At 35.3% G+C, this 27,301-nt stretch overlaps 3 protein-coding genes across 8 annotated transcripts; 2 read left to right on the top strand and 1 right to left on the bottom strand.

Annotated features, from left to right (window-relative positions):
* Positions 1 to 232: 232 nt before the first annotated feature.
* LOC105177865 (Aldolase-type TIM barrel family protein) lies at positions 233 to 7,950 on the top strand. 4 transcript variants are annotated; one of them, XM_011101145.3, is made up of 11 exons: positions 234 to 373; positions 2,712 to 2,879; positions 3,036 to 3,141; positions 3,327 to 3,465; positions 3,936 to 4,044; positions 4,139 to 4,275; positions 4,602 to 4,738; positions 6,155 to 6,261; positions 6,377 to 6,504; positions 7,112 to 7,214; positions 7,599 to 7,950. In XM_011101145.3, exons 2-10 carry the CDS (start codon positions 2,829 to 2,831, stop codon positions 7,182 to 7,184), a joined length of 987 nt encoding a protein of 328 aa, XP_011099447.1. In that variant the 5' UTR covers positions 234 to 373; positions 2,712 to 2,828; the 3' UTR covers positions 7,185 to 7,214; positions 7,599 to 7,950. The 4 variants fall into 4 exon arrangements, with proteins under 4 accessions (XP_088740840.1, XP_011099447.1, XP_020554770.1 ...); XM_088884714.1 differs by lacking the exons at positions 7,112 to 7,214; positions 7,599 to 7,950 and having other exon boundaries at positions 233 to 373; positions 6,377 to 6,508; XM_020699111.2 differs by lacking the exons at positions 2,712 to 2,879; positions 3,036 to 3,141 and having other exon boundaries at positions 247 to 373.
* A 1,368-nt stretch (positions 7,951 to 9,318) lies between these two features.
* On the top strand, positions 9,319 to 13,171 carry LOC105177866 (LisH/CRA/RING-U-box domains-containing protein). Of its 3 annotated transcripts, none has more exons than XM_011101147.3 (2): positions 9,319 to 9,437; positions 11,710 to 13,171. In XM_011101147.3, exon 2 carries the CDS (start codon positions 11,765 to 11,767, stop codon positions 12,923 to 12,925), a length of 1,161 nt encoding a protein of 386 aa, XP_011099449.1. In that variant the 5' UTR covers positions 9,319 to 9,437; positions 11,710 to 11,764; the 3' UTR covers positions 12,926 to 13,171. The 3 variants fall into 3 exon arrangements, with proteins under 3 accessions (XP_011099449.1, XP_020554847.1, XP_011099450.1); XM_020699188.2 differs by having other exon boundaries at positions 9,323 to 9,441; XM_011101148.3 differs by lacking the exon at positions 9,319 to 9,437 and adding an exon at positions 9,439 to 9,568.
* A 3,273-nt stretch (positions 13,172 to 16,444) lies between these two features.
* Positions 16,445 to 19,395, bottom strand: LOC105177867 (putative E3 ubiquitin-protein ligase EDA40). Its single transcript, XM_011101149.3, has 2 exons — positions 18,519 to 19,395; positions 16,445 to 18,370 (listed from the first exon to the last, which is right to left on the bottom strand). Exons 1-2 carry the CDS (start codon positions 18,891 to 18,893, stop codon positions 16,646 to 16,648), a joined length of 2,100 nt encoding a protein of 699 aa, XP_011099451.2. The 5' UTR covers positions 18,894 to 19,395; the 3' UTR covers positions 16,445 to 16,645.
* Between the last annotated feature and the right edge of the window lie 7,906 nt (positions 19,396 to 27,301).

The following is a 27,301-nucleotide window of genomic DNA, read 5'->3' as shown; positions in this document are numbered from 1 at the left end:
TCTGGATGAAATTTGTTCAAAAACTAATTATTTAAAAATAGGTCAAACGAAACAAAAATTTGCATCTGTAGTCAGAAATATAAATTTGACGTACTCAATCACAGAGGTAAACAGGTTTTCAATGGACATCGAGTACTCCAATAGTTGTAAGCTCTCAGGCCCAATGGACGGAAGCTTTACCAGATTCGGCCCATTTATGATTCCTGCTGTCTAGGGTTAGAATAGTCAATAAAAATAATAAATTCCCAAATTTTAAGCGAAATGAAATCGGAATCTGGCCTTTCTCACCTTCTGTACAAAACTTGCCAGGAGTGCCCCCAATCAATCATTATTCCGTTTTCCCTTCTCCACACTCTTCTTCAGCTATCTTCTGGTGATTATACCTCTGCCTCTTTATCTTGAGTTTATGTTTCTAGTTTCTCTTTATCAGTTACATGCGTTTTTTAATTCTTTCCCCAATTTTACTTTACCAGCTTTTGCATTCTCGATCTGAATGTTATTTGTATTTATTACTTGTTTATGTTCCGTTATTTCAGCTTGAATTTTATTTGTATGGAATATTTCTTCAATTTTAATTGGTGATTGACCGGAGTCAATCTGTTTAGGCGAGTATGAATCGCTTGCATTTTCTTGATGAACTGAAAAACTTATTAGCTATGGACACAATGTACGATTGTTTTCTGCGCTAACACGAGTTCTTGTTTATTTGCTGCTTGTGTTTATGTATTATTATGCATTTGTTTATGCACCGCATCGGTTTCTTTGGCTCTTTGGGTTTGAAACTTTATGAATTATGAGTATTCTGGGTTCGAATGGCATTTTTATGTGCCTTGTGACCCATTATCCATCTTAAATGACCTGATTTGTAGTCTGATTGGATCAGGATCTACAGATGTTGTGTAGATGAAATGGTGGTTGGTAGTGTTTGGGCATGTTCTGAAGATGAATGCTTTGCAGGAAAATAAGTTAGCTTTCTTTGTATTGTGGATGTATCTATCTGCCATATGTAACATGGTCTGTAAAGAAAATGTGAAAAGACATGGAAGAAAAGAAGGGAAATGTAATTAACTTAGTTCTTCATCAAATTTTCAATGTTCTTAAGTCAGTGTTATTTCTTCGCCTGCTGTAAGTTCATTTAGATGGAACAAGTGATTTGAAGGCTTGATCTTGTTGCTAGAACTCTAAACTAATGAAAACTGTTTGACGGGTTCAAACAGTTGGCTTTTGAAGGTTGTGGAGGAAGCAAATTGCTGTCAACTGATCTGTGCTGTGCGAACAGTGACCTTACAGTAGATCAAAAGAAAATATTGAGATCATGGTGAAATTATAGGAATAGTTCCTATAATCTTTTTCCTGTCATCAATGCTTAGTTTGCATATCAAACAAAGCTTCAAGGAAACTCTGAAGTATTTCATACCTTCATTAAGTATCCATACTGAAATCTTGAAAAATTACATGCCTATACTTTAGGCCTTAGGAGTTGAGATATAAGACTCCAGCTAAGATTACTTGTATTAGGAAAACAAGCTAATTCTTATAGATTAGATAACTAACTGCACCAAAAAAACAGGACTTAGTATAAAAACCTCCAGCCGGAATTACCAAAAATATTCTTCAGTAATCAGAGATCCTGGAATACCATTGGATTAAGATTAACAAAAAAACCATATTAATAATTGTGTGTGCCATTTGACTGAGACTATATTTCTATATTTGAAGGAAATTAGTTCTACAAAGTACAAACTGATACTCTGAATTTATTTGTTGACCCCTTCATCACCTGCAAGACCTGGCCTCTTTAGTGACTTGCAATTTGTAATATGGTTAATTATTTTTAAAACAGATTCAAAAGACAGCATGAGAGGATAAGTACTTGGTCGCTGATGGGGTACCCTTAGATAGGATGTCAGGAATAACATCATTCACCTTGTTTATGAGGTGGAGAACATCTGCCAAATGCAATTCACATAAATAAAAGAAACTACACTAGAATACGGCATGAACACATTATCCTAGAGGACCTTTATCACAGAAGGATCTCATTGATTACACGCTGCCAGGAACCATTTTTTTATATTGTGGAGCTGATCTAGAGTCATGGCCTTTTGATAGTTCCACAGAGAGTTCGTAACTTATTACTTATTATACTGGTTCGAGTCTAAGACTAATCTTAGCAACCCCACCTTTCCTCATGCTTGGCTAGGACTCTAACTTCAAGGCTTGACAGAGGTTAAGCTTGGGTTGGTATGACTATTCAAGCTGGGCTGAAGGAGTTTGCTGATGAGTTCATGATTTGTATGCTTAGCACCTAATATATCCACTCTGCTAGCAGTCCCCTTTGAGGATTCTAGAATAAGATTGGCCAGTGATGAATGCTTATCTAGTGGCTATACTGTGGGAAATTCTATATATTATACTAGGTTTCTTCTCCATGTAAGAAGCTTATTCTGTGCCTGTTGCTTAAGCATTTGGATATTGTTCATCTGGCAGGTCAATAAATGCTAAGAAATAATTGTTGTGAGTTCTTATTAGTGCAAGGCACTATTTACTGCTGCTTAATATGCTGAAATTGACTGGAAAACCTTGTCTGACTGTTTCTTCTCCATTTCTTCTCCGTTGCATTGGAGGCAGTGTGCCCATGTTTCTGTTCTGGCAGATACCTCCAGAGTCATTTCCTATGATGTTAACTTAATTTTGCCTCTTACTTTTAGGTGGTTATTGATTTGTAAACAGTGGGTTACTTGGACCACGATCAAACCCAGTTAGTACTTTCCCTCTCTCTCACTTTTCTGTTGGGTTAATCAGTCTTCGGTTCCGCCATTGCCGGGATGGAGATAGATTATAGGAACAAGCTTGTCCTTGCACCTATGGTTCGAGTTGTGAGTGCTGTCGCCACTTGTTTAAAGCTGCTGATTTATTATTGTCTTCGTTTTATTATTTTGTGTAATTAGGATACTTGTTGCTCCTTTTGCTGATTGTCATAAGAATCGGCTGATGTTTCTTCTTGATGCCTGAGCTTTTTATTTGAGTTTTAGGGCACACTGCCTTTCAGGCTGCTTGCTGCTGAATATGGTGCTGATATCACATATGGGGAGGAGATTATTGATCACAAACTCCTCAAGTGCGAGCGCCGAATCAATGGTGTATGCCTTGTTTGTTTGTTTGCATTTATGTTGTGGTTTCTCTTTGCTTTCCTGTGGAATTCAATTTTGTTGTGAGCTTTAAAGCCATAAATTCAGCTGTCAAGTTACCCAATAGATTATAGATGGAAACTCTTTCATCTTCATCCATATGTGGAACTTAGGTAATTATTGTTTGTTATTTAGATGTACTTGGAACTATCGATGTGGTGGAGAAAGGAACAGACAGTGTTGTTTTCAGAACATGCTCTGAAGAAAAAAATCGAGTTGTTTTCCAGATGGGAACTTCAGATGCAGTAAGAGCTCTCCGTGCTGCCCAAAATGTGTGAGTTACTTTCTTATCTTTGGTTTTATTCAGTACCAAAATACAGTCATAATGGGATTTGATTACCTATTTGTTGGAGCATGATAGAGGGCTTAGCATTTGATGATTCGAGGCTTTAGTGCATCTTGAGTGTGCCACTAAAAATTTGACGCAGAAGTGTTATGTAGGACTACTAATATACAATCCATATATTGGGATTGTGTATGAAGACTGGAACTTTGACTTTGATAGATAAAAATGACTGGAGTATCTGGTTCAAACGGCCTCTTACTCCTTATTTATTTATGTATTTGTTTGTTGTCCTGTTTCTTCTTATTTCTGAGAAGAGTAGATGATATAGGTTGGTAGGATTAAGTTCTCCCTCCCTATCCACAACTTACCAGATGCATAAGTGATCCATTCATGTTAGGTGGCAAGGACTCCTTTATGATGTGTCCTTTGACATTATTCTGAAGCCATCTTTTCTTTAGGTGCATGGATGTTGCTGCTGTGGATATAAATATGGGTTGCCCCAAGTCTTTCTCTATTAGTGGTGGAATGGGTGCTGCGCTGTTGACAAAACCCGATCTCATTCATGATGTATGTGAACATTTTTGCACTTAATTTGATTTCACTTCTTTTTGGGTGACTGCGTAGGCTGTTGGTCTTATTCTTTTTTCCTTTTCAAATCTAGATTTTGACAACATTGAAAAGAAACCTTAATACACCTGTGACATGCAAGATCCGTCTATTAAAATCAACTCAAGACACTGTGGAATTAGCACGAAGAATTGAGAAAACTGGTGTATCTGCTCTAGCTGTCCATGGAAGGTATCTTCACCAATTTTCTGATTTTGAATGATCGCAAACAGTTCTGGCACAGAGTTTTTGTTTTAAGTCTCCTTTATGTCCATGTATCTATTTGATACTTAAAAGTATTAGTTGTATCCATTTTTTATGTTCTGCTTTTCAAGTAGTTGTATCAATTGCCACAAGCTCTTTCAAATATGTGAGTATGAAAAGCTGGTTGGAGAGCTTATGTCAAATTTATCCTATATGTATGAGGGTTTTTTGCTAGTTTTTACATTCAATTTGAACCATTCAGTTGATACCAAATCGTTGCTCTGATGATACTTCTTCCTTAAAAATATTCACAGGAAAGTTGCTGATAGGCCAAGAGATCCAGCTAAGTGGAGTGAGATTGCTGATGTTGTAGCTGCAGTTTCCATCCCAGTTATTGCCAATGGCGATGTATTTGAGTATGAAGATTTTGAACGCATCAAAGTCGCTACAGGTATCTTTTGCAGTAATACAATGTGCCCGGTAGTTCTTATTTACAAGTCGATATGCTCATGGGAATAGGTTATGTGTGTTTTCTGTAATTGTAAACACTGAGAAAATTTTGTTCTGGTATTTTTCTTTGATCCAGAAAATTGGTATTTTTCTTGTTTCTCAGAAACAGGATTATGCTCTCTTCTATTATCTGTTGTGCTTTAAAAACTTGTGCGATTTTCACATTCGAAGAAGTCGTGCATATTGTTCTTGATGTTTCTCGTTGTGCTATTTCATGTAATTGATGATTGCATGCTTTGTTGTTTAGAGATTAGGCATATTAGTGTTTTGCTTGGTTACATTCCCAGTTAATTATTTTGCCATACTTTTCCTGCAAAGTTAGAGAATATGTTGTCATTTTGGAAGGTAGTATTCATTTGATAAAATATTTTACGACAATCCGGGATAACCTTCGTCATTTGATGGCTATTTTTCATAGATTAACTTCTTCTATTAAGACTTTCATGTATTTTAATTGTCTCACAAGTTGACAACCAGTTGGTTTTTCTTGCGTCATGAGTCTTGTCTCCTGAGAGCTGCAAATTATTTGTTTATTTGACTAAAGCATGGATGTAGAGTATTCAAATCCAAAATCTTGTCATTGGTTGGGGTTACTTGGATGCTCATATGCAATCCCTAGGATTCCTTTATCCTCTTTTTTGGTTGTACAGAATCTTTTACATCTGCTATGATTCCTATCCACTGTCATTCATGATGGCCTGATGATATTTTTCTTTAGTTGTTCTGGTTCATAGATTTGGAGCATTTGGAGGGTTTGACTAGATACTATGTCTACATTCACATCCATGGTTTCTCATAAGTGGATTTAGATTTCTTGTAAACATTTCTGTGTATGTGCATGCTACAAAACAGGTGCATGTCAGGACAGGCTCGAACTTTATTTGCCCTTGATTGGACAGGCTCTTCTTATAAGATTTAGATGGATAATTTATGAAATTTTTTTCTTGCTCCGCAAAGATACAGATATACATAGTAAGTCTTCAAGTGTAAGCATGGGGAATAAGGTATGTTTATTGCATATATTAAAAAAATCTGCCTTACTTTGTGTCTTGCTTGCCATACTTCTACTGTAACATCGCCAGTCTTGTGAACCTGGAGCTGCACATTTTCTTTAAGCTGGTCAACTTTGAGTTGTTACATGCATGGTGTGATGTCCTCAGCCAACAGGTGTTTAAGTCGCATTATATGTTGCAGTATGTTTTGTTTTGCTTAGGTAGCATTTGAAACTTTTAACTCTAAAATATTTTCTTTTGATCGTGGAGGCCCTTGAGACAGATCTCTCTTTTCATTAATCATGCACTTTTGTTATTTCTTTTGAGTGATGAAAGTTTCCCTATGCAATCTTTTTCTGCCACAGGTGCTTCATCTGTGATGGTTGCCAGAGGTGCCCTTTGGAATGCCTCTATATTCTCTCCAAAAGGAAAATTACCCTGGGAAGACGTGAAAAGAGAGTATGTTAGTAAGGTTGGTTTCTACATCATCTTAAATTCATCATCCAAATATGTTGGGTTTGTTTCCTAGGTGTTGATGGATCACTAGACGTAGGTGGACTTACTGAGCTATATTTTTGTAATCTCAGAGTATCTTATGGGATAATGATATCAAGAGCACTAAACACACGTTGAAGGAAATGATAATGCACTATTCTTGTCTTGAACTCCCAGAGGGGAAGGCTGTAATAAAGTCGGACACCCTGGCAGATCTGGCGTAAGTGTTACTTTCCACAGTTTGTGAGCAATCCTCAACATGCATTTCAGTTTTACTTGTAGGAAGTATCGATTAGCATCTTTTGCACTTGGAAGTCGTTTGGAGTGGAAATTGTGTTGTATTTGATTATGCACACATCTTTTTTGTTAAGAACTTAAACATGGACCTTCGGTGTTGGAAATTAGCATGAAAAGCGCTGAACTTTACATCCTGTTATTCTCCCTTTTTACGATAGTTTTGTTGGTGGCAGTGCTAAGGGCATTGTATAATCCTCTTTTAAGTTGATTTCCTCCCCCCACCCTGCACACTCCACAAGAAAATACGAAAAAAACACCATTACCACTGAAGGATGGTGGGGATCTTAAGTTAAAATGGAGTACAGAAATCCTGAAACTTGTATGTTGACCATTATCATGCTATCAGATGAATCTAAGAAAAACTTATTTTTATTCCAGGCATTTTCAAACAATAGGAAAAGTTTAGAACTTGAAAAGGTTAGGATTTCCTTTACCGGCCAGAACGTGCCCACTTTGTTGAACTTTATTAACAGAATGCAAGTCCTTATTTCATTCCACTATGTGTTGAGTTGCCTTGTTTTATGTTTCAGACGACATTATGGAGAAGATAATTACTACGAGCTCATCAATAAAAGTCGGTCATCCTTTCGAGGTAGTAGATGACATCATTTTAATATTCTCCCCGAGTGGCAGGTAATTTTGTGCTCTTATGATATTGGTTCCCATTGTGTGCTCTATTTTGTAGATATGAAATTCAAGCACTGATTTAAATATGAGATGTTACTACTGTGGATGCTCCTAAGAAAGAAATTCCCCTAAGGTTGACTGGCAGATTTAACTTGAGTAATTGAATTCAATGTGCAGATTTTGAGATACATGAAGCTTTGGCATCTAAAAGTCCTTGTCTAATATTTGCTTAAATCTATTCTTTGAGGTGGATTCCACCTTGTGCTGGTTTTTACACTATTGTCAATCAGCAGGCCTTTATTTGTGCGACTATAAGTTAATAAATCATCTTGTGGCATCTTAAATGCAATTAATGCTGAAACCACAGATGCTACAACTCTTTTGGTGCAGGTTGTTCTGACCCATGGTGCAAATATTTCAATTGGCTTAAACTCATGATGACAGTTCCCATGCAATTTGATCCAGAAACTGCTGAGAGCTGTGATGTTGTATTAGTCCATCTTAGTTGATTTTTTCATAGTTACATTACTATAGCCACATTTCTGTTAAACTTATGATGCTGCAAATTGGTAAGTTTTATGGCCAATTTGCAGTTGGAGGCAGTCAATGTGCACCAGAATATGCATGATCAATTCCTAGTAGTACCTTCTTTCGTCCAACTTGGATTTTGTGATTCTTTTGGATGGAACAATGAACAGTGTGTTGTACTATATGTATATTATCAGTTAAGTTTTCAAGTGTACCCTGATGTATTTTGCACAAACAGCTTGACGCTGAACCCTTGAGGATTTCTGTTGGAAATGAATGCTGATTATGCATCTGACAACATCGGGATCCACTTTGTTGTGCAAATTCATTTATCTGATTACTCACTTGGATTTTGTTTTATTGTCCAATCGTCAGGCCAGCCGTAAAGATCTATTATACTGAAAGATTGCTGTATCACCTTCTTGGAATTGTCTTATGTTCGGGTGACTATATCTAATTGTTTGTGTTTCCTCATCTTTTGTGATCATAATTCATGGATAGCAAAAGCTATTGTGACTATAATTGAGACTTGAAGCCTATTGATTCTTGGATATAATCTTAACGAGAGAGACGGCTGCATTTACTTGGGCAGATTCAACACATGTATATCCGTCTGTGCTAGTGATGGTTGAGGTTTTCATCCATTTCAAGGAGTTTTTAACTCCATTTGCTGGTTCTCGGTGCATAATCAAGAATGTCCAAGTTGTACAAGATTTGTGCATGAAGATAGGTTTAAAGTGAGATTCTTTCCAAATCATTTTGTATCCCAGTCTGGCCAGCTACCATTTTTCCTTCTTTAGCATTTGAATTAAACTACTTTATTTCTTTCCAGAATTCAAATGTGACTTCTCAAAAGATATGTCATGGATCAAATCGATTTAAATGCAAAATCAATCGTAAAATAAGAGTAATAATTTGATTACGAGTGATGACGAACTATTACCCATCTTGGGTTGGATGATGGTTTCACAAATTGGATAGTGCTCGACTTGAATCGAATGTCTCATAAGGATGAAGAACTTCTATTAAGGTCCGTTTTATAACAATTACAAGAGCGAAAAGACTTCGTTCTGTTCCAACTTAGAAGATATTGAAACCCAGTTTGCTTCGATAATTGATTATGAGAGAAATGATTTTGAAATAATTGATTTTGGAAAAAGTATTATGCTGTTTAGATCAATAATTTTACAGTTGATTAGACAAAAATATTATGGTGATTTTGAAATAATTGGGAGAATTAAAAATTATTTAATGTACACAATAAGTAACTACATGTAAAATAATTGTAAAGTGATTAAAAATTATAAGTTGTAGCATTTACAAAAGCAAGATCCAAACAAGTTTCGATGAATTTTTTATTCTAAAATTGATTATTAAAAAATGGGTCAAACGACATAAAAAAATTGAAATACAAATTTGACATATTCAATAACAGGGCCAGTAATTGGACACCCAGAAATCCAATAGTTGTAAGAGCTCAGGCCCAATGGACCAAACTTTCTCAGATTCGGCCCACTTAGGCCTCCTGCTGTAGGGGTAGAATAGTCAATAAGAATAAAAAATTCCCAAATTTTAAGCGAAATGAAGTCGGAATCTGGCCTCTTCTCACCTTCAACTTCTGTACAAAAACTTGCCAGAAGTGCCCCCAATCAATCATCATTCGGTTTTCCGTTCTCTACACTCTTCCTCAGCTATCTTCTGGTGGGTATACCTCTGCCTCTTGTCTTTTGAGTTTACGTTTCTAGTTTGTGTCTATCAATTACATGCGATTTTGATTTCTTTCCCCAATTTCACCTTTCCAGCTTTTGCTTTCTCGATCTGAATAATTATTTGTATGTATTACTTATATCTGTTCCGTCATTTTAGCTTGATTTTTATTTGTGTGGAACTTTTCTTTAATTTTAATGGGTGATTGACCGAAATCAATCTGTTTAGGCGAGTATGAATCGCTTGCATTTTCTTGATGAACTGCAAAAATTATTAGCTGTGGAGACAAAATAAGATTGTTTTCTGCGCTAACACGAGTTCTTGTTTATTTGCTGTTTGTGTTTATGTATTTTTATGCATTTGTTTAAGCACCTCCTTGGTTTCTTTGGCTCTATGGTTTTGAATCTTTATGAATTATGAGTATTCTGGGTTCAAATGGCATTTTTATGTGCCTTGTGACCGATTATCCATCTTAAACGACCTGATTTCTAATCTGATTGGATCAGGGTCTATAGATGTTGTGTAAATGAATGGTGGTTGGTAGTGTTTGGGCATGTTCTGAAGATGAATGCTTTGCAGGAAAATAAGTTAGCTTTCTTTGTATTTCGTGATGTATCTTTCATGAAAATAAATGGAAGAAAAGAAGGGAATGTAATTAACTTAGTTATTCATCAACTTTGTCAATGTTCTTAAGTCAATGCTATCTCTGGCCTGCTATAAGTTCATTTTAGATGGAACAAGAGATCATAGGCTTGATCTTGTTGCTAGAACTCTAAACTAATGAAAACTGTTTGAATGGTTCAAACGGTTGGATTTTGAAGGTTGTGAAGGAACTAAATTGCTGTAAGCTGATCTGTGCTGTGTGAACAGTGACCTTGCAGTAGATCAAAAGAAAAGATCAAGATCTTGGTGAAAATTCTAGGAATAGTTCCTATTATATTTACCATCATCGATACTTAGTTTGCATCACAAAGAAAGGTTCACGGAACCTCTGAAGTATTTCATATGTTCATTAAGTATCCATACTTCATCTTGAAAATTACAGCCTATCCTTTAGGCCTTAGGACTTAAGATATACAACTCCAGCTGTGATTGCTTCTATTAGGAAAACAAGCTAATCCTTATAGATTAGACACCTGCACCAAAAAAACAGGATTTAGAATAAAAATCTCCAGCCTGAATTTCAAAAAATATTCTGCAGTAATAAGAGGTCCTGGAATACCTTTGGTTGAGATTAACAAGAAAACCATATTAATAATTGTGTGTGCCATTTGAGCGAGACTATATTTGAAAGAGATTAGTTTTGCAAACTGAGTCTCTAGATTTAATTGTTGACCCTTTCATCTTCTGCAGGACCTGGTCTCTTTAGTGACTTCCTTGCAATTTGCAATATTGCTAATCATGTTTATAAACAGATTCAGAAGGCAACACGAGAGGATGAGTACTTGGTCCCTGTAGAGCTACTCTTACATATGATGCCATGAATAACAACATTATTCACCTTGTCTTTTAGCGGGAGAACAATTACCAAATGCAATTCACATAAATAAAAGGAACTACACAAGAATATGACATGAACACATTATCCTAAAGGACCGATATCACACAAGGATCTCATCGATCATTTGCAGCCAAGAACATTTTCTTAAAATGTGGGGCTGGCCTAGAGTCAGGGCCCTTTCTGATAGTTCCACAGAAATTTCATGACTTAGTACTTATTGTACTGGTTCGAGTCTAAGACTAATATAAGCAGCCCCACCTTTTCTCATGCTTGGTAGGACTCTAACTTCAAGACTTGACCTTCAGCTTAAGCTTGGTTTGGTATGACTTTTCAAGCCGAGCTGAAGGAGTTTGTGTTGGTGAGTTCATGATTTGTATGCTTAGCACCTATTACTAGTCCCTTTGGGGATTCTAGAATAAGATTGAGCCATGATGAATGCTTATTGTAGTGGCGATACTGTGGGAAGTGCTGTATATTATACTAGGTCGTTCCTCCATGTAAGAAGCTTATTCCGTGCTCTGTTGGTGATGTAGTTAGATGTTGTTCATCTGGAAGGTCAAGAGATACTAACAAATAATTCTTATGAGTTCTTATTAGTGCAAGACACTATTTACTGCTGCTTAATATGCTGAGATTGATTGGAAACCTTTTTGTCTATTTCTTCTCCATTGCATCGGAGGCAGTGTGCCCATGTTTCTGTTCTTGCAGATACCTCCAAGAGTCATTTCCGATGATGTTGACTCAATTTTTCTCTCTCATTTTTAGGTGGTTATCAATTGTGTAAACAACTATTACACTGAGGTGCTTGAGCAACTTAAAAATGGAGTTGAATTCCATCAAAGATGCCTTTGACCGTGTTACAAAGAAGCAAAAACTATCATCCTCGAAATCTCAAGAAATAATTGAACAGATTGGGCAAGAAATAGAACAAGCTTTATCAAGAATACAATCTGGAAAAGATTCTGCATCTCCATCTGATCATAAATTGATCCTGAACGAACTAAAAGCCAAGTTGAAAGAAATGGCTCCACTCAGCCAGCTGGAAGGGACACAGAAGGATTTAAATATTGCGTTGAGCAAGTATCCGAAGCTTCTGGATAAATCTTTCAATCCTGACATTTCGAAGGCTTACCGTAATATTGATTTTGATATCCACACTGTTAATCAAATAATTGCAAGCCACTTCTACCGCCAGGGCCAATTTGACCTTGGTGACTGTTTCGTGGATGAGTGCAACGAACCAGAGGCTGCAGAAAAGAAAGCCCCTTTCTTGGAAATGTTTCAAATACTGGAAGCCATGAAATCTCGGAATCTGGAGCCTGCTCTGAATTGGGCAACAATTAATCACGAGCAACTGTCACGAAATGGGTCCGACATTGAATTGAAACTCCACCGCCTTCAGTTTGTGGAAATCTTGCAGAACAAGGGCAGAGATGAAGCTCTCAAGTATGCTAGAGCCTTTTTGGCTCCATTTGCTGCCAAACATATGGCTGAAATCCAAAAGCTTATGGCTTGTCTGTTGTGGGCCGGTAGGCTTGATTCCTCACCATATGCAGAGTTGTTATCCTCCATACATTGGGACAAACTGGCTGAGGAATTCACACGGCAGTTCTGCAATCTTATTGGGCAATCCTATGAGAGCCCATTGAGCGTGACAATTGCCGCTGGAGTTCAAGGATTACCTACCCTTTTAAAGCTGATGAACGTGATGACTGGGAAAAAACAGGAATGGCAGTCCATGAAACAATTACCCGTGCCAGTTGATTTGGATAGGGAGTTTCAGTTCCATTCCGTATTTGTGTGTCCAGTTAGTAGAGACCAAGCAAGTGAAGAGAATCCTCCCATGCTGTTGTCATGTGGACATGTATTGTGCAAGCAATCCATCACCAAGTTGTCCAAAAATAACAGCACAAGGCCGTTCAAGTGCCCTTATTGTCCCTCTGAAGTCGAAGCAGGTCAGTGTAGGCAGTTGTATCTCTGATCCCACTGGAAAATGTAAAATGGTTGTATTGAAGCTTTTTACCTCTTTGATTATCCTCCCTACCTCCACTCGGATAACAGATCATAAGGGAGATGCTCCTCCATTGAACATACTTCATGAACGTAGGTAAACTGTATCATTTAGATTAGATCTTGTTGTGATGGTATGGTTGCTTAATGTGTTCTGGACTGGACTTGGAAGGTTTACTGGTGGATGATTGTAAATAAATATTCTTTCCACATGAAACACCAAGCACTTGCATGTCGTTACATTTGGGTGGGGAGGGTCAAAATGGGAGTTGGTATCCAGTTTCTTAGTTCATGTGGGATTTCAACATCTCCATCTTATGGAAGGTTTGTGAAGCGTACGTACAAGCATGCCATCTAAGGCCACACCACATTAACGGTGAGCCTCTCAAAGGCAATGCCCAAGGGTGAAATCCAGGGTCAGAGTGGATACTGCAATAACTATGCATGAAGTTCTTCTATTTGCCCGCACATTTATCCCCATGGAATCAACATGAAATGCATCCAATGCGTGAGAAATACTATTGAACTGATTTCACCATCAGGGTTCTCTTTCCTCGCTCGGTTTTCAGTTATCAAATCCTTCGGTTTCATGATTTTAGTTTTAACTGGTTGTTCCTATAGATCTATCCTTATGGTCCATAAAATGTTAAGAGCACCTATCGGAACAATAGCTGATAAGAGAGTACATAAAAATTAAAGGGCAGTATCCCCACAATTCAATGTCTTATAGTGAACCGACAGTGCAAAATAACCCCTCCAATAGGGGGGGAAAAAAAAAGACAAGGGATGTATAGCATATAAAATATAATAGAAGCCACATGGACATGGACATTGGTGGCATTTGGTACTCGAAATTTCACATCACTGCAACACCCCAATAAAGCAGCGAGTTCATGAGTTGCACTCAAAAACTTTTAGAGGTGCGCAATTTCAGGATTCAAAAAGCAATGAAAAATCCAATATTGTGAGCAGCGCATGAAAAGAGCTGCTTTCGGTACCACTACTCTTTTTTAGCTTTTTACTTGTCATTGCACTGCTCAACCTTTTCCGGATCTCTTCCACTCACTCTCATTCAGGTGTTTGGTGTTTGCAAAAAGTTGCCCCAACCCCTTTTCCTTAATTTTCACAAACGTGTGGCTAAAGTCATGCTATCTCTAACCTGTAATTTTCTAACATTCATTAAACTTAACATATTCTTGTTTCTCATTTTCTTGGGATTTCCCAAAGCTCTGTGTGTGTGTGTGTAGGCGCAATTGCATGGAATCATGATTTGATATGATGGTCCACCAATCAAAACATATGTGATAATACAATCCTAATTTGGAGTGTGATAGGGCAGTGAAGAGAGACCCAATTATTCGTGGAGCAGGAGCAACATGGCCTAGCTACTCTCATCTTTCAATTTGCACAACCAATTGAAAACGACTCACTTCTCTCTTTAAGTATTTGTTTGAATCCGGTTGACATATATATATATATATATATATATATATTGCTAAATGCTTTTTTAATCCCATAAAATAAGGGTAAATTTGTTTGGTATCATAACTATGATAGATATCGCTTTTAGTTCCATAAAACTCATAATCACGCATTTTTAATTCCAAAAAGTCATGTGCGTTGTGATTTTGAAACTAAAAAGGCGTGGTTCGGGATTAAAAAGACGTTGTGATTTGGAACTAAAAAAAGTTCCAAAATCACATTTTTTTAAACTAAAAAGGCGTGATTTTGAGTTTTATAGAACTAAGAGCGTTATCTGTCATAGTTGTGATACCAAAAAAAATTCTACTCTTATTCTATGAGACTAAAAAAATATTTTGCCCCATATATATAATATTGTTAAAGTTTTGAAGTATTTAATAAGTCTATAAAAATATTAGTACTGGTAATTTAATAATCAACATAAATAAAACTGAAAAAGTTTGTTAAAGTTTCAAAAAGTACAGAAAATTCTTTCTTATTTGTTAGGAGCTCACAAGCTCTTAACATCTTAATTTCGAATCTTATAAACCCATTTGAGAAAAAAAAGAAAAAAATATCAATCACGTTACACATTTCTTAAAAGATGTGTTAAAAAATTTATAATGGTACTAGAAAAAATGTTCAATCATGAAATGTTTGAAGAGAAAATGATGCATGAAGCAGTGTAAGAATTGGTAATGATATTGGTGAGTATCGGGTAATTGAGGTGGCAACCACAAGATTTGGGAAGATTAATGTTGCCTGAAATTCCATCCACAGCAAGTGAGTGATGATCTGAAATGAGATCCGTTTTTGCAGAACGAAAATGGCAGCAAACCCATAATAATGTTGTTGGTTCCTTCCTTCATCAATAATTGGAAATATGTCTATTGCCATATCTCAATCAATTTTAACGTATGTGGGAAAAGGCCCCCCTTATTACTGATGAGTACTTGTTTCACAAAGTTTTTGTACGTCCACTGCGGATTCATGTGTCTTGTCCCTTGCTTTCTACAACCAGTTTAGCTGGATTGAAATTCCACCAATTTTAAATAAATCTTATTACAATTATTATTATGTAGTTTAAGAAGAACGATTAATTATATACTAGATGTAATTATACTTATTAATCTTGGATGAGGTCTTTGGTGACCTAGAGCTGATTTGGCGATGACATGGTGGTGATTCAGAGTTCAGGTTTATCTCGAGCAGATTTAATAAAATCGGCTTGCACACAAATCATTAGGCTAGCTAAGGATCACCTCAGCTAAAATCTTTTAAAATTTAAATCAGTTCAGAGTTTAAGGTAATAGGGGTCACATAATGCGATCTTACAGTAATAAATGCATAACTGTAGAATGAACCCATTATGTATTAATAGATATATATGTGACAAAATCTATCCAGGTCCATGTATCAATAGAGTAGTCGTGGAATGGGTACTAAATCAACCAAGTTTGCTGTAAAGCAATTCAGCCAGAAATTACTTTTTTTTCTAATACCAACTCTTATTCTTTTGTAAAAAGGAAAAACAAATGGAATTGTTTCAATTTCAATCACTGCACCAACCCAAAGCATTCTCAAAGATAATACCTGCTCTTAGAAATATTTACAAATTACTTATCAATGAAACAACTCGTATTAAAAAAAAAAAAAACCTACAATCATATAATTGAATGTAATTCATTTTTACCAAAATGAGTCTATAAATATTAAATGTTCAGTAAAGGAACCAAATATATAAAAAGGAAAATCTAAAATAAATGTTACATTTGAATTGGCAATTGACTTTAGGCCCCATGCTAGAACTACAGGTTGCACCTAAACCCTAATCAAAATACTAAAGACAAGCTTTATTTCAACACAAACACATCATATCATATGATCATGGACTTAAATTTACATTAAAAGACACCTGCACAATAATTATATATCTATTAGACATCACATGTCATATCATATCATACATTCTCCATCTCCATTTATTTTAGTTTCATAACTTAAATAGAAAAAGCGGAAAACACTAAAATAATAATAATAAAAAATAATAGAGCAAAGTAAAATAAAGACAAAAAGCTGAGAGACCCCTCCATCAATCCTACCCCACCATCAAATAATACTGTGTGGGCTTTCTCCACTCTCTATTTTCCTTTTTTTTTTTTTGGGTTTTAATATTTATACATTTATACTTTTGAAATTTTATTTTAATACAAAAAAAGTAAAAAGAAACTTAAAATCTTGCATTCTCAAAGCCATGTAAGTCGCTGACTCTATTCAAGGACTTTCTCATGATGGCTACTTTAGCCAGCCGCTCAGCCGCCCTCCATGCCGATGTTGGCGTGAGTGGCTCGGCTTTCTCGTCCGGAAAGGCTGTTTCTCTTTCGTGGTTGTACCTCCTCCTCGGTGGAAACTGCGCATCCTGCCTCTTCCAATTCAACTCCGCCAGCTCGGCTTCCAGTCCCCGCACAAACTCCTCCCCGCAACCCGAACCCGATTGTAGAACGAGAGCCCGGGCTGAGGCCAACATGTGGTGAGCGCCGGCTGCGTCGTTCCTTTCGGCCAGTCTCCTGCTCTCGGCGACGGCGCGTGTTGTTACGAAGAGGCATCTGAGGCGTTGAATGTCCCTAGTGGAGGAGCCGACGGCGCGTGGCCGGGGAATCAAGAGGGGGCGTTCCTTGTCGTATATGGTTTCTTGAGTTGACGGGTCTTTGTAGGAGCAACGAACGGACAGATGCCGATGGGCCCCTCCCAATGATGATGGGACCTTCAACTCTATCAACAATTCTCTCTCCTCTTCCGAGTAGAAGTCCCCGACCCGGCACCAGCTTGACCCGGACCCAACAAATGATGGTTTACCCGTGTATGAGTACACGGCCGAGATCTCCGCCGGAGCCGACCCGGTTACGAAACCCAGCTGAACTTTCAGATCTTGCATTACCACGCTGAATAAACCAGTAATGCATTTTGCGAAAGTGTCGTCGGGCGGCGCGTTCAGGCACGCACTTAAGTTGACGGAATGCACAGGGATTTCCAAGTGGGAGAAGCGTGAGGAAGTGACGCGAGGGCCACTGCGGTGACCATCGGAGAAAAGCAGGATGCTTGCGGCGGGGTTTCTCTCACGACGGTCCTCGATAACCTTAGCAGCCTTCTTAAGCGAGTCGGTGGCGCAGGTGGCTCCACCGTCCAACGAGACGATTGCATCAATAATTCTACGAGCGGATCTCCTGCCAGCAGTGGTCATTCTACGCAGCGGCAACAGCCGTTTCGACGTCGTGGAGAAGGCCACGATGGACAAGCGGTCGGCGGCGGAAAGAGATGAGACCACCGTTCTCATCACTCTCTTCATCAGCTGTAGCTTATCACAGGTGACATTCCTGCTAACGTTGAGTACTGTAACCAAATCGATAGGAGCTCTACGCAGAGGCGCCGCCGGGGCTTTGAGTTTTAAAACGACAGCGTAAGTCTCGCTCGTCTTCCCAACTGAAACCACCGCCGTTTCCGACAACAGAGAGACCTCCACATTCCTTGTTGTCTTCGTCATCTCAGCTGGAACAACATTGTTTGCCACGAAGAAACCGGGGAATTCCTCACTTTCCTCTTCGGTCTCATCTGATTCGGGTATAGGATTGAAGCGGGCACCCGAAGTGGGAGAAGACAGTGGCTCATCATCATTATAGACCTTCAAAACGCTTCTTTTATCGTTCTTGGAGTTGGAATCTCTCGCCGGTGTATCGCCTCTCTTTTGGCCTTGCTGGTGCAAGGGTTTCTGGTGATGATCATCACTGAAAAGATGCATTTCCTTCCATGTGAAGTTGCAAACGGGGCACGAGAGGGATCCCTGCTTCTTCACGTGCGCCGCGATACATGGAAAATGGAAGCTGTGGCTGCACTCCGCCGTGAATATGGCCGTCCCTTGTCCTGTTTTCACGCTCTGTAAGCATATCCCACACCTACTCTGCTAGCAGTAGAGTTTTCCAGGTAAAATAATTAGCGAATGATGAAAAATGCAACTAGTCAAAAAACTTACAACTAAAATCCACTGTTCAAAACTGAAAACCAAACAGCTTCAGCTTTCCACAACATCCATATCATAAAGACTATACCTTTGAGAGGCGCAGGCTGGTTTTGATCAAAGAAAAGGTGGAGGGAGAGCGAGGTGAAGAAGGAGCGGAGCGGTGGTGAAAGAGTCTAGGACTATTTCTGGTTTTGCATTGAAGTCTTGGGCTATGTGGCTCCGACTGGCTGGGCACTGCGGCATTAGGCTGCGCCACCACTGACTCAGAGTTGGTTCTACAGCGGAGGGCCAGGCCAGACACAGGCTGAGACTGGAGGCGCGGCGTAGAGGGGTTGGAGAAAAACCCACCAAATCTGGAGGCCAGCCTGGGACTGGGATCCGATTTGTCTTTGATGATTGGGGAGTCCGGGTCTTTATCCTTGGGGATTGAAGTGCAAAATGCTCGTCGCCAACCCAAAACCATATTGTCAGCAGCGTCGCTTCTATTTCTGCAAGTAAACTATGTTTTTTTTATATCTTGAACTCTGATTCGAGACAGAAGCTTGAAGGGTTGTTGATTTCTTTAAGCTGAAAGCTGCTACGAGGATGATGATGAGGAGTAAAAGATGTTTAGTGGAATTGGATTTGGTATTGGAGGAGACAAAGGGAGTGAGGAGGTGGAGAAGATAGAAGAGAGAGGTAACAGAGGAAAAAAGAAAGACATATCCAAGTAGAAAAATAGAAATAGCAAACAAGACAAAGCGAAACAAAACACACACACACACACCTACTACTATGCCCTCTCTTCACAATCTCAATTCCCCTCTATTAAGAAAAAAATACATGTATGAGTAGGAAGGAGAAGAGAGAGAGGAAGGGAGGCATAATTAACCCAAAAAGATCACTGCAAAAAGCTCCAAAAACTATCATATGTGAAATCACTCTCTCTCACTCACCTCCTCCAACCTTATTTAATTATAGGAATCTGTTGTTTTCTACGAGGGAAAAATATAAAAATTTATGGGGGGGTGGGTTTTTGGGTAATAGAAAAATGACCGGCAGGTGGAGGTTTTAATTGAAGTCAACCTGCAAAGAGATATCCAGAGGCAGAGACATTGAATAGAACGCCACCCTCTGATCTGCACTTTCGCCTTAAGCTTCGCCACCTTACCACTTTCTGCTTCTTTTTCGGAAATTCTCTTCTGCCATTTTCTGATTTTTCTTCTCTTTTTTTACCGTGTTATTATTTTCTTTTTACTTGCTCGAGCCACGTGATTTACTGTTTTGTATATAAGTTGTGGCAGATAGAGTGAAAATCAGCGACTTTTTGTTTGGTGTGAAGAGGTTAAATAACTTTTTGAGAAATAGAAACCACTGTCAAAATTTTTACCTAATTTTAGACTAATCACATAAATTTATTATATAATTAATCACTTTTTGTATATTAATTACACAATAAATAAATTATACTTATTATATAATTAATTCAAATCTACCCAAATCCAATCTGAGTGAATCTCCTAAAACACAATGAGTATTTGGTTTGAGTGATTGTTATGTAAGAGTTAAGGTAAATTTGAGATATGGGTAATGATTACTATCCTAATATCAACATAAAATGATTGTGTGACTTAAATATAACAGTAAAATTTTGAGGCAGACGTTGAAATTAGGTATTATTACTTGAAAAAATTAACAAGGGGTTAAGTAATTTAAATTAATATTGGATATGGTTTTAGAGCTAAGTCTCCCAAAAAATTTCAACATCCAATGGGAGAAGGAGCAGCAAAGTAAGGTGGGTTTTTGCTTTTGTTCCATTATATTCCCACTATCAATTTGAAAAGAATAATTAAATTCATTAATCAAATAACACAAACATACACTTAATTTGGGGAACAAAATATGCTGCAGCCGTCACGCTGTTGATACCAATTTTGTACCTTTCACTTATGTCATTCTTTGAGAAATTAATAAGCCTTAAATAAAAACTTAGATCGAGTGAGGCGTTTTTTTAGATAAAGATTCTTTTTTTTCTTTTTTCTCTTTTCGGATGGTAAAATAATTGGCAGACATGAAATTATTTCAGAACGAAAAAACTAAAACCCCTTAATTTTTTTCCACATTACAAAAATATTTAATCAAATATTATAGATTTTTTTTCCTATTGTTTTCTTAAAAAGAAGAGTTTTTCCTTTTATTTCAACAAAAGAAAAACTTAAATTAAACTCTTATTTTTAAGTAAATCGATCACAATTATCAAAATTAAATATTTATATTTGACAACTATCAACACTTATAACAATTATATAGTAATAATGAATATCAAATAATTATATTTAATCAACAACTATAATTAAAGTAGAATAATATCACACATTGATGAAGTTGGAACTTATAATCTTATGATCATGGAACTGAAATAAGGTGGTACTTATTTCAATTCTCTGCCAATGCTAGCAGTATATTTCATATCAATCACCTAAGAGGCATAAAATTCAGAAAAAAAACCCACACAGTCTATAGTCTATGTTACATAAAATTAGATGGTAGAAGGTCAGAGTTGTAATGATTTTTTACATGTATTCTAATTGTGAAGAGGGGTAGTCCTGTAGAAGCAACCCATGGAAGAGGATGATGCAGAAACAGAGCGTGCTCACACCTTTTATTTAAACGTTTTAGCAATAGTCGTGTTTTGGTTTTGTTATCAAGTTGACATCCCCAAAGTGGCGTAGTTAGTTAGCAACAGTTATTTCCTGAGTGTATGTATATAAGTTTCTTCATATCAACGATGGCGGTTTCCTTTTCCTCTGCAGATATGATTATGGGCATGATGATGAGTGACCAATAATTCTACACTCACACGACTTAATTATTTATGTCTTCATTAATTTCAGCATTAATATTTTATATAATAAAAAACGTGTTTGGTGAAGTCGGGAAGCTGTTGAAAATAAATTCCATGACCGTATGTAGATTGCAGAACCAATTTTAGTCCTTTAGGCATTAACTTGTAATCATGGAGAAGAGATTATGGCCGATGCATTCAATGCTCCACCGCCCATTATCTTCTTATATATATATATATATATATATATATATATAATTTAAATTCTTGATCAATAAAATAATGTTTTGATTGGTCAAGGAATAGACAAAATCAAAAAGTACTCTATGCCAAACAATTTGTACTATTTAGTTTTTGTATTTATTCTTAACTTTTAATTAGACTAGTTTATATTGGAACATTACGATTTGAATTTAAATAATTTTATATGAAGAAAGTTAAAATCCAATAACACTTTCATAGATTTGAAATTCATAATTTTAAATCTATTGATTCAAATGCAATATTAATCTTTCATCATTCGAAAATATGTTTGTTTTTATAGTTTTTTTAATTGAAATTACTCTCACAATGTTTTCATTTTTATCATTTTTTTTTCCAGTAAAGATAATTTTTATTAAGTAAAAAAAAGTATAATAGTACAATACAACTTACTTAATTTAAGCGGTTTCTTCGACACGCCAAGGAATCCATCATAAGTGGTAAAGCACACAAGTGCTAATAGCAATAGGTAATTCTACACTAAGAATCCTCTACTGCACATCTCGAACCATCAGGCACCCACAATGTGTGTATCTCTTTGTAATCCATCAAATCGCCTAATGTTACGCTCACGCCAGATATGGTACACACACGAGGCCAAAAGAGCGCGGTAGGCCATAGTCTTTATCATTCTTTCTCTTTTTTTTTTTTTTTTCTCTTTTTTACTATGTCAAGTATCAAAACCCTAGGTAGAGTAATAGAGAAGAAGAAAATATAGAATTATGTGACAGTGCAAGACCTATATTCACGACACAAATGTTTAAAGGGAAAAAATTAAGATAACTTTTTAAAATTCGATATTATAATATTTGCCTATTTAATAAAGTGATTGGGCGCGTCAATGGTGAAAATTTGACAAAATCACTCTAGAATTGATGCAGTATGGTGTTGGAGATTTAGTCATTTTCAACCATAAAAATCATGCAAGTTAGAGACAAAATATATATTATCATAAAAATAGAGCAAAAAGATAACAATAAGTAACTAGTGGTTATTGTAATGTTCCAATTCTATTGAAGATTAAGTGTTGAAATGTAATGTTAGGTACATTCATGACATATAAAAAAATAAAATCAATAATATAGTAAATAAAAGTATATAGTTGTGATAATATATTAATGTATGTAACAGATGATTGTAAAAAATACAGCTATCTCAATCAACCCCAACATATTTGTATTTGAAGAAAAGTAAAAATTAGAAAGTGGGTGAGAAAAGATTGATGAGGTGATAATAGAGAAGAAACCAAAAATATTTTGAGAATCTTTTCAGCCTTAATTAGTCTCCATCGTGTGCCAGTCAGTCTCACACCTCTACCACCCTACACCTTCTTGCCCCACCCCCTCCCCCTATCAATTCCTCTCTCCAATCCCAATAAATTATTTTTTCCTATTACTATTGCTATTATTTCATTTTTAGTACATTTACCCAAATTCCACTTCAAGTTGGTCAAATTATTAAAAAGAACTCATTGTTTATGTAGAAATAATAGAAAATGACAAAGTTTTACATGTATTACTTGTTGTCTTTTTTATAGTTAAAAATCTATTATTATTTTCAACATTTTCATAGTTGAATTTATTTTTACTTGACTAATGTGTTGAAAATAATATATTTTAATTAGTCAATTCGAGAATACTCAAATTAAAATACATATGTGTACACATTTTAATGCACCGGAAGGCATGAATTATTAAATTCAATGTTTTCATTTATGACTTTAAGGACAATTAAGTAGGTCCACAAAATAATTTATATCAAATTTAATTATTTGTGGTGAAAATAAAATAAAATTTTTTAAAAAAATATCGAAATATGAAAATGGGATGTATTTTTAAAATGGAGAGAAAAAGGCGCCCATTCACAGTAGGAGTGAAGGACGTTACAAAAATGCAATTCACGGACCCTGCCCCTTCAGTCCCACCCTGGCCCGATTTGACAATTAACAATAACAGAGTGTGTTTTGACAGTGTCAGTAGGCTGTATGCGTACTCACGTGTTGTTCAGCTTCTTTACTCCTCCACATTCCCATCCTTCACGCCGTTACCCTCCGTTTAGTACTCCTATTTTATTTTCTCCACCGTCTTCTTCACGATCAAAATTATTGGTGTGGTAAAATTCATGTAGAATTTATTATCTACAAATAATTGTGAGTTATCAATACTTTTATTATTTTTCCTTTTAATAAAATTAGCAGTACACGTACACGTGATGCTGACCAAATAAATATATTAATATACATTTATCAATTTGTAATTCAGTATACTTATTTTATATAGAAGATATTAAAGACACTTTCATATTAAAAAGTTGTTCGGACAACTTTATAATTTCTTTAAATATTTTATAACATATTCGATAAGTTATTTTAGATAAATAATAACACTCATGAATTTTAAGATAACATGGTAAGAGCATATAAGCTATTTTTTTAAAAAAAATAAAGAGTACTGAATTTATTGTTAAAATTTTAACAACCTCATCCATATTATATATTTTATAACTTTATTTTATTTCAATATTTTATATTTTAAATAAAATTTAACATTTTATAAGCGCCCCAAGAATATAATTACTTATATTAATATGAAAAGATGGACAATAATTTCAAAACTTATAATCTACACCCACATTAATAATATACCGATATACAACATGGATAATATAATTTTCACAACAATTAGTAATATTGGCATTTCTGATAAATGCGTGTGTAGTTTTTTAAAGAATCAAACATATACTTCCTAAAATATCAATATAGATATATATATATATATAAAGGATAATTACACTCTCTTACCCTGAGATTTTATGTAATTACACATAAATACCCTATAATTTGAAAAATTACATATAGCACTCTTGAGGTTTGTTTCCATCTAACAAATAAGTTTTTCCGTTAGCCAACATTTACGAAATTTATTGATATTAGCAAAAAAAAAATTAATCTATATTTAGCCACAATTCACTTATTACTGATTTATAGCAGACCAAATAAGTATTTTTATGATCAAATTATCCTCATACGTCTTCACACGTTAATGCATGTGAGGAGGTATTTCATCGTTATCAGGGTAACTTAGTTCGAAAAATATTATTTAACTTGCACTAAGTCAGTTTTAAGTCAATCAAGGGTAAATATCAATTTTTATTCAGTTTTTTGTTAATATCAGCAAATTTAGTGAATTTTAACTAACGGGGGACTTATTTGTTAGACAAAAGCAAACATCAGGAACGTTAGATATAATTTATCAAATTATAGAGATTTACGCATAATTACACCAAATTTCAGAAGAGGATAGTATAATAATTTATAAAAAAATTAATTTGTGACAAATAAATCATATATCAAGTAGATATAATTAACACTATTTATAATTAACAAAAAAGAAAATACTGATTTTAATTTATTGAGTAAAGTCCAAAGCAAAATTCCCTCCTCCTGGGAAATTGCAAAAACTTACCGTCTGCAGCACCGCCCCCTGATGGAGTGTAAAATTGTTGTTACGCTCCATCCCACAGTAAAAGTTGAAACAGTGAAATTTTCATTTCTTCATTGCTTCCAATAAGTGCAAAGAGTAATTAGCGTCAAATAATTTCACCCAAATCCTAATTAATTAATTAATTGCGTAATGATGTCTGTGATTAAATGAGAGAGAGGTGGATTGGGTGGTGGGGGAAGGGACAGGGACCAGGGACAGTGACAGAGGGGGGGATCAGAAGCAGTAAATGCAAAGTCAGAACGTCGTCGTGTGGTGAGTACCGAGGTTTAACTATAACATGCAAGCTTCTTCTGCTCTGCTTCACAACACTCAACGACAAGGACACACCTTACCTTTTTACTACCTTCCAAAAATATTTTAATTATATTTCTCAACTGCATTCAATTACTAAAACGCCCTTCTCAGACCCAACCCCCCCATTCTGCCTCTCATTACCGACAAAACCCGCCGGCCGGGAATGTCCGCTTTGGGCCCCACAATATTCACATTTTTTATTTCTCTATTATTTAACATATGAAATAATTATTTAAATTTGTGGAAGTGGTATATACTTATTAATCTTTGTCAATAATATCTCAATTTTGTTTTTCAAAAATAAAATTAATTAGTAACCTACATAATCAAACTCTAATGTTTTTAAAATATTTATAATAATTGCAGACTTTGGTAACTTAAATTTTGAAATGTGAAACCAACTTCACTTCCAATTTCTAAACAGCTCATTTCAGAGACTGATCGGTCATATTAGGATGGAATAAATTTCGTATTTATACTCAAGGAATTATAAATGACCCAATTAGCATTCAAATTTTATTATTTATACCATGTTGCTATATAATAATTATAAATCATTCATTTGATATCCACAATTCATTATTAATATCATTTTAATATTCAATTAATTTTTTTTAATACTATCTTTTTTATGTAATGATCATTTTAACATTAAATAACAATTATAGCATACTTTGAATAAAAAGTTAATAAATTTGAAGCATTTGACATTCAGATTTTACATTTGAGTATTGTACTTTTATGAGAAAGCTCAGTACTTAATAATTAATTATATCAAAAGTGAAGTTCAAAACACATTCAACCATAGAGAAATTGATTTCGCGTTCTACATTTTAAAAATTTATAATCCAAAATTAAAACTTTTGAATCTAAATAAGTTTTGCAATCAAATTCCAATGTCCAAATTAAACGCAACCTTTGACGTTGAAAAATTATATTTAGGATCTGACCATTAATATATATAAATTATTCAATAATGAGTTTTTCTATATAAATTAAAAAATAAAGATAGTAGAAAGTATAAAAAAATAGTTAATACTAAAATATAATAATTTTGGTAATCAAATATGAAATGAAAGTCAATTAATTTAAATAAAGACAACATGCGTTCACAGAAGTTTATGCAAATTCTATTTCTTAATATTTTTTATTTTTTATTCTAATACCTAAGGGTAAAATGACTATTACCTAAAAATATAATATCAAAATTAAAATAAAAAAAGGGATAATTACACTCTTCTCTTCTGAGGTTTGGTGTAATTATACATACACCCACTGTAATTTGAGAAATTACATATAACACCCTTGATTGACTTATTGCAGATCATGTAAATTTTTATGATCAAATTAACCTTATACGCCTTCACTCAGTAAAGCATTTGAAGATGTATATAAGAGTAATTTGGTCCGAAAAAATTCGTTTAACATTCAATAAATCAGTAATGAGTCAATCAAGGGTAAATATAAATTTTCATTCAATTTTTTTATTAATATCAGTAAACTCGATAAATTTTGACTAGCGGGAGGACTCATTGTTAGACGAAAGCAAATTTCAAGAGTGCTAGATGTAAATTTGCAAACTATAAAGAATTTATATGTAATTACATCAAATCTCAGGGGAGGGAGTGTAATTATCTCAAAAAAATGAATTGGGTATTAAAATAATATTAATGATAAAATTCGAATACTAATTAAGTCATTTGTAATTATTCAGGTAACAAAGTAACATCAATAAAGACAATTGAATCATTTGCAAATTAGTGAGATACTAAAGTAATATTAATGAAAAAAACTCTAATACCAAATATATTTTACTCTATTTAAGATAGAAACACAGGGACCAGACTAGCACTGGAACAATTGATCAAAATCCAGTGTTTCTTGAAAAACTGCGAATATATGAGTTATTTGTGAAACAATTTTGGTAGATTATTAAATGAAAATGACCTTTTTCTAAAAGTAGTGTCTAGATTTCGGGCATTAAAATTT

This window comes from Sesamum indicum, linkage group LG9, assembly GCF_026168435.1.
Source record: "Sesamum indicum cultivar Baizhima isolate 11 linkage group LG9, ASM2616843v1, whole genome shotgun sequence".
Taxonomy (NCBI): domain Eukaryota; kingdom Viridiplantae; phylum Streptophyta; class Magnoliopsida; order Lamiales; family Pedaliaceae; genus Sesamum; species Sesamum indicum.
Note: the sequence above shows the minus strand (reverse complement) of the source record. Positions and strands in the feature narration are given on the sequence as shown.

Bases quoted from the DNA above. Each gene is read 5' to 3' on its own strand.
- LOC105177867 (XM_011101149.3), bottom strand. From the start codon at position 18,893: ATGGTTTTGGGTTGGCGACGAGCATTTTGCACTTCAATCCCCAAGGAT. The intron at 18,371-18,518 runs GTATAGTCTTTA...TACTGCTAGCAG, and splicing joins CCAGCCTGCGCCTCTCAAAG to AGTAGGTGTGGGATATGCTT.
- LOC105177866 (XM_011101147.3), top strand. From the start codon at position 11,765: ATGGAGTTGAATTCCATCAAAGATGCCTTTGACCGTGTTACAAAGAAG.
- LOC105177865 (XM_011101145.3), top strand. From the start codon at position 2,829: ATGGAGATAGATTATAGGAACAAGCTTGTCCTTGCACCTATGGTTCGA. The intron at 3,466-3,935 runs GTGAGTTACTTT...TCTTTTCTTTAG, and splicing joins CTCCGTGCTGCCCAAAATGT to GTGCATGGATGTTGCTGCTG. The intron at 4,739-6,154 runs GTATCTTTTGCA...TTTCTGCCACAG, and splicing joins ACGCATCAAAGTCGCTACAG to GTGCTTCATCTGTGATGGTT.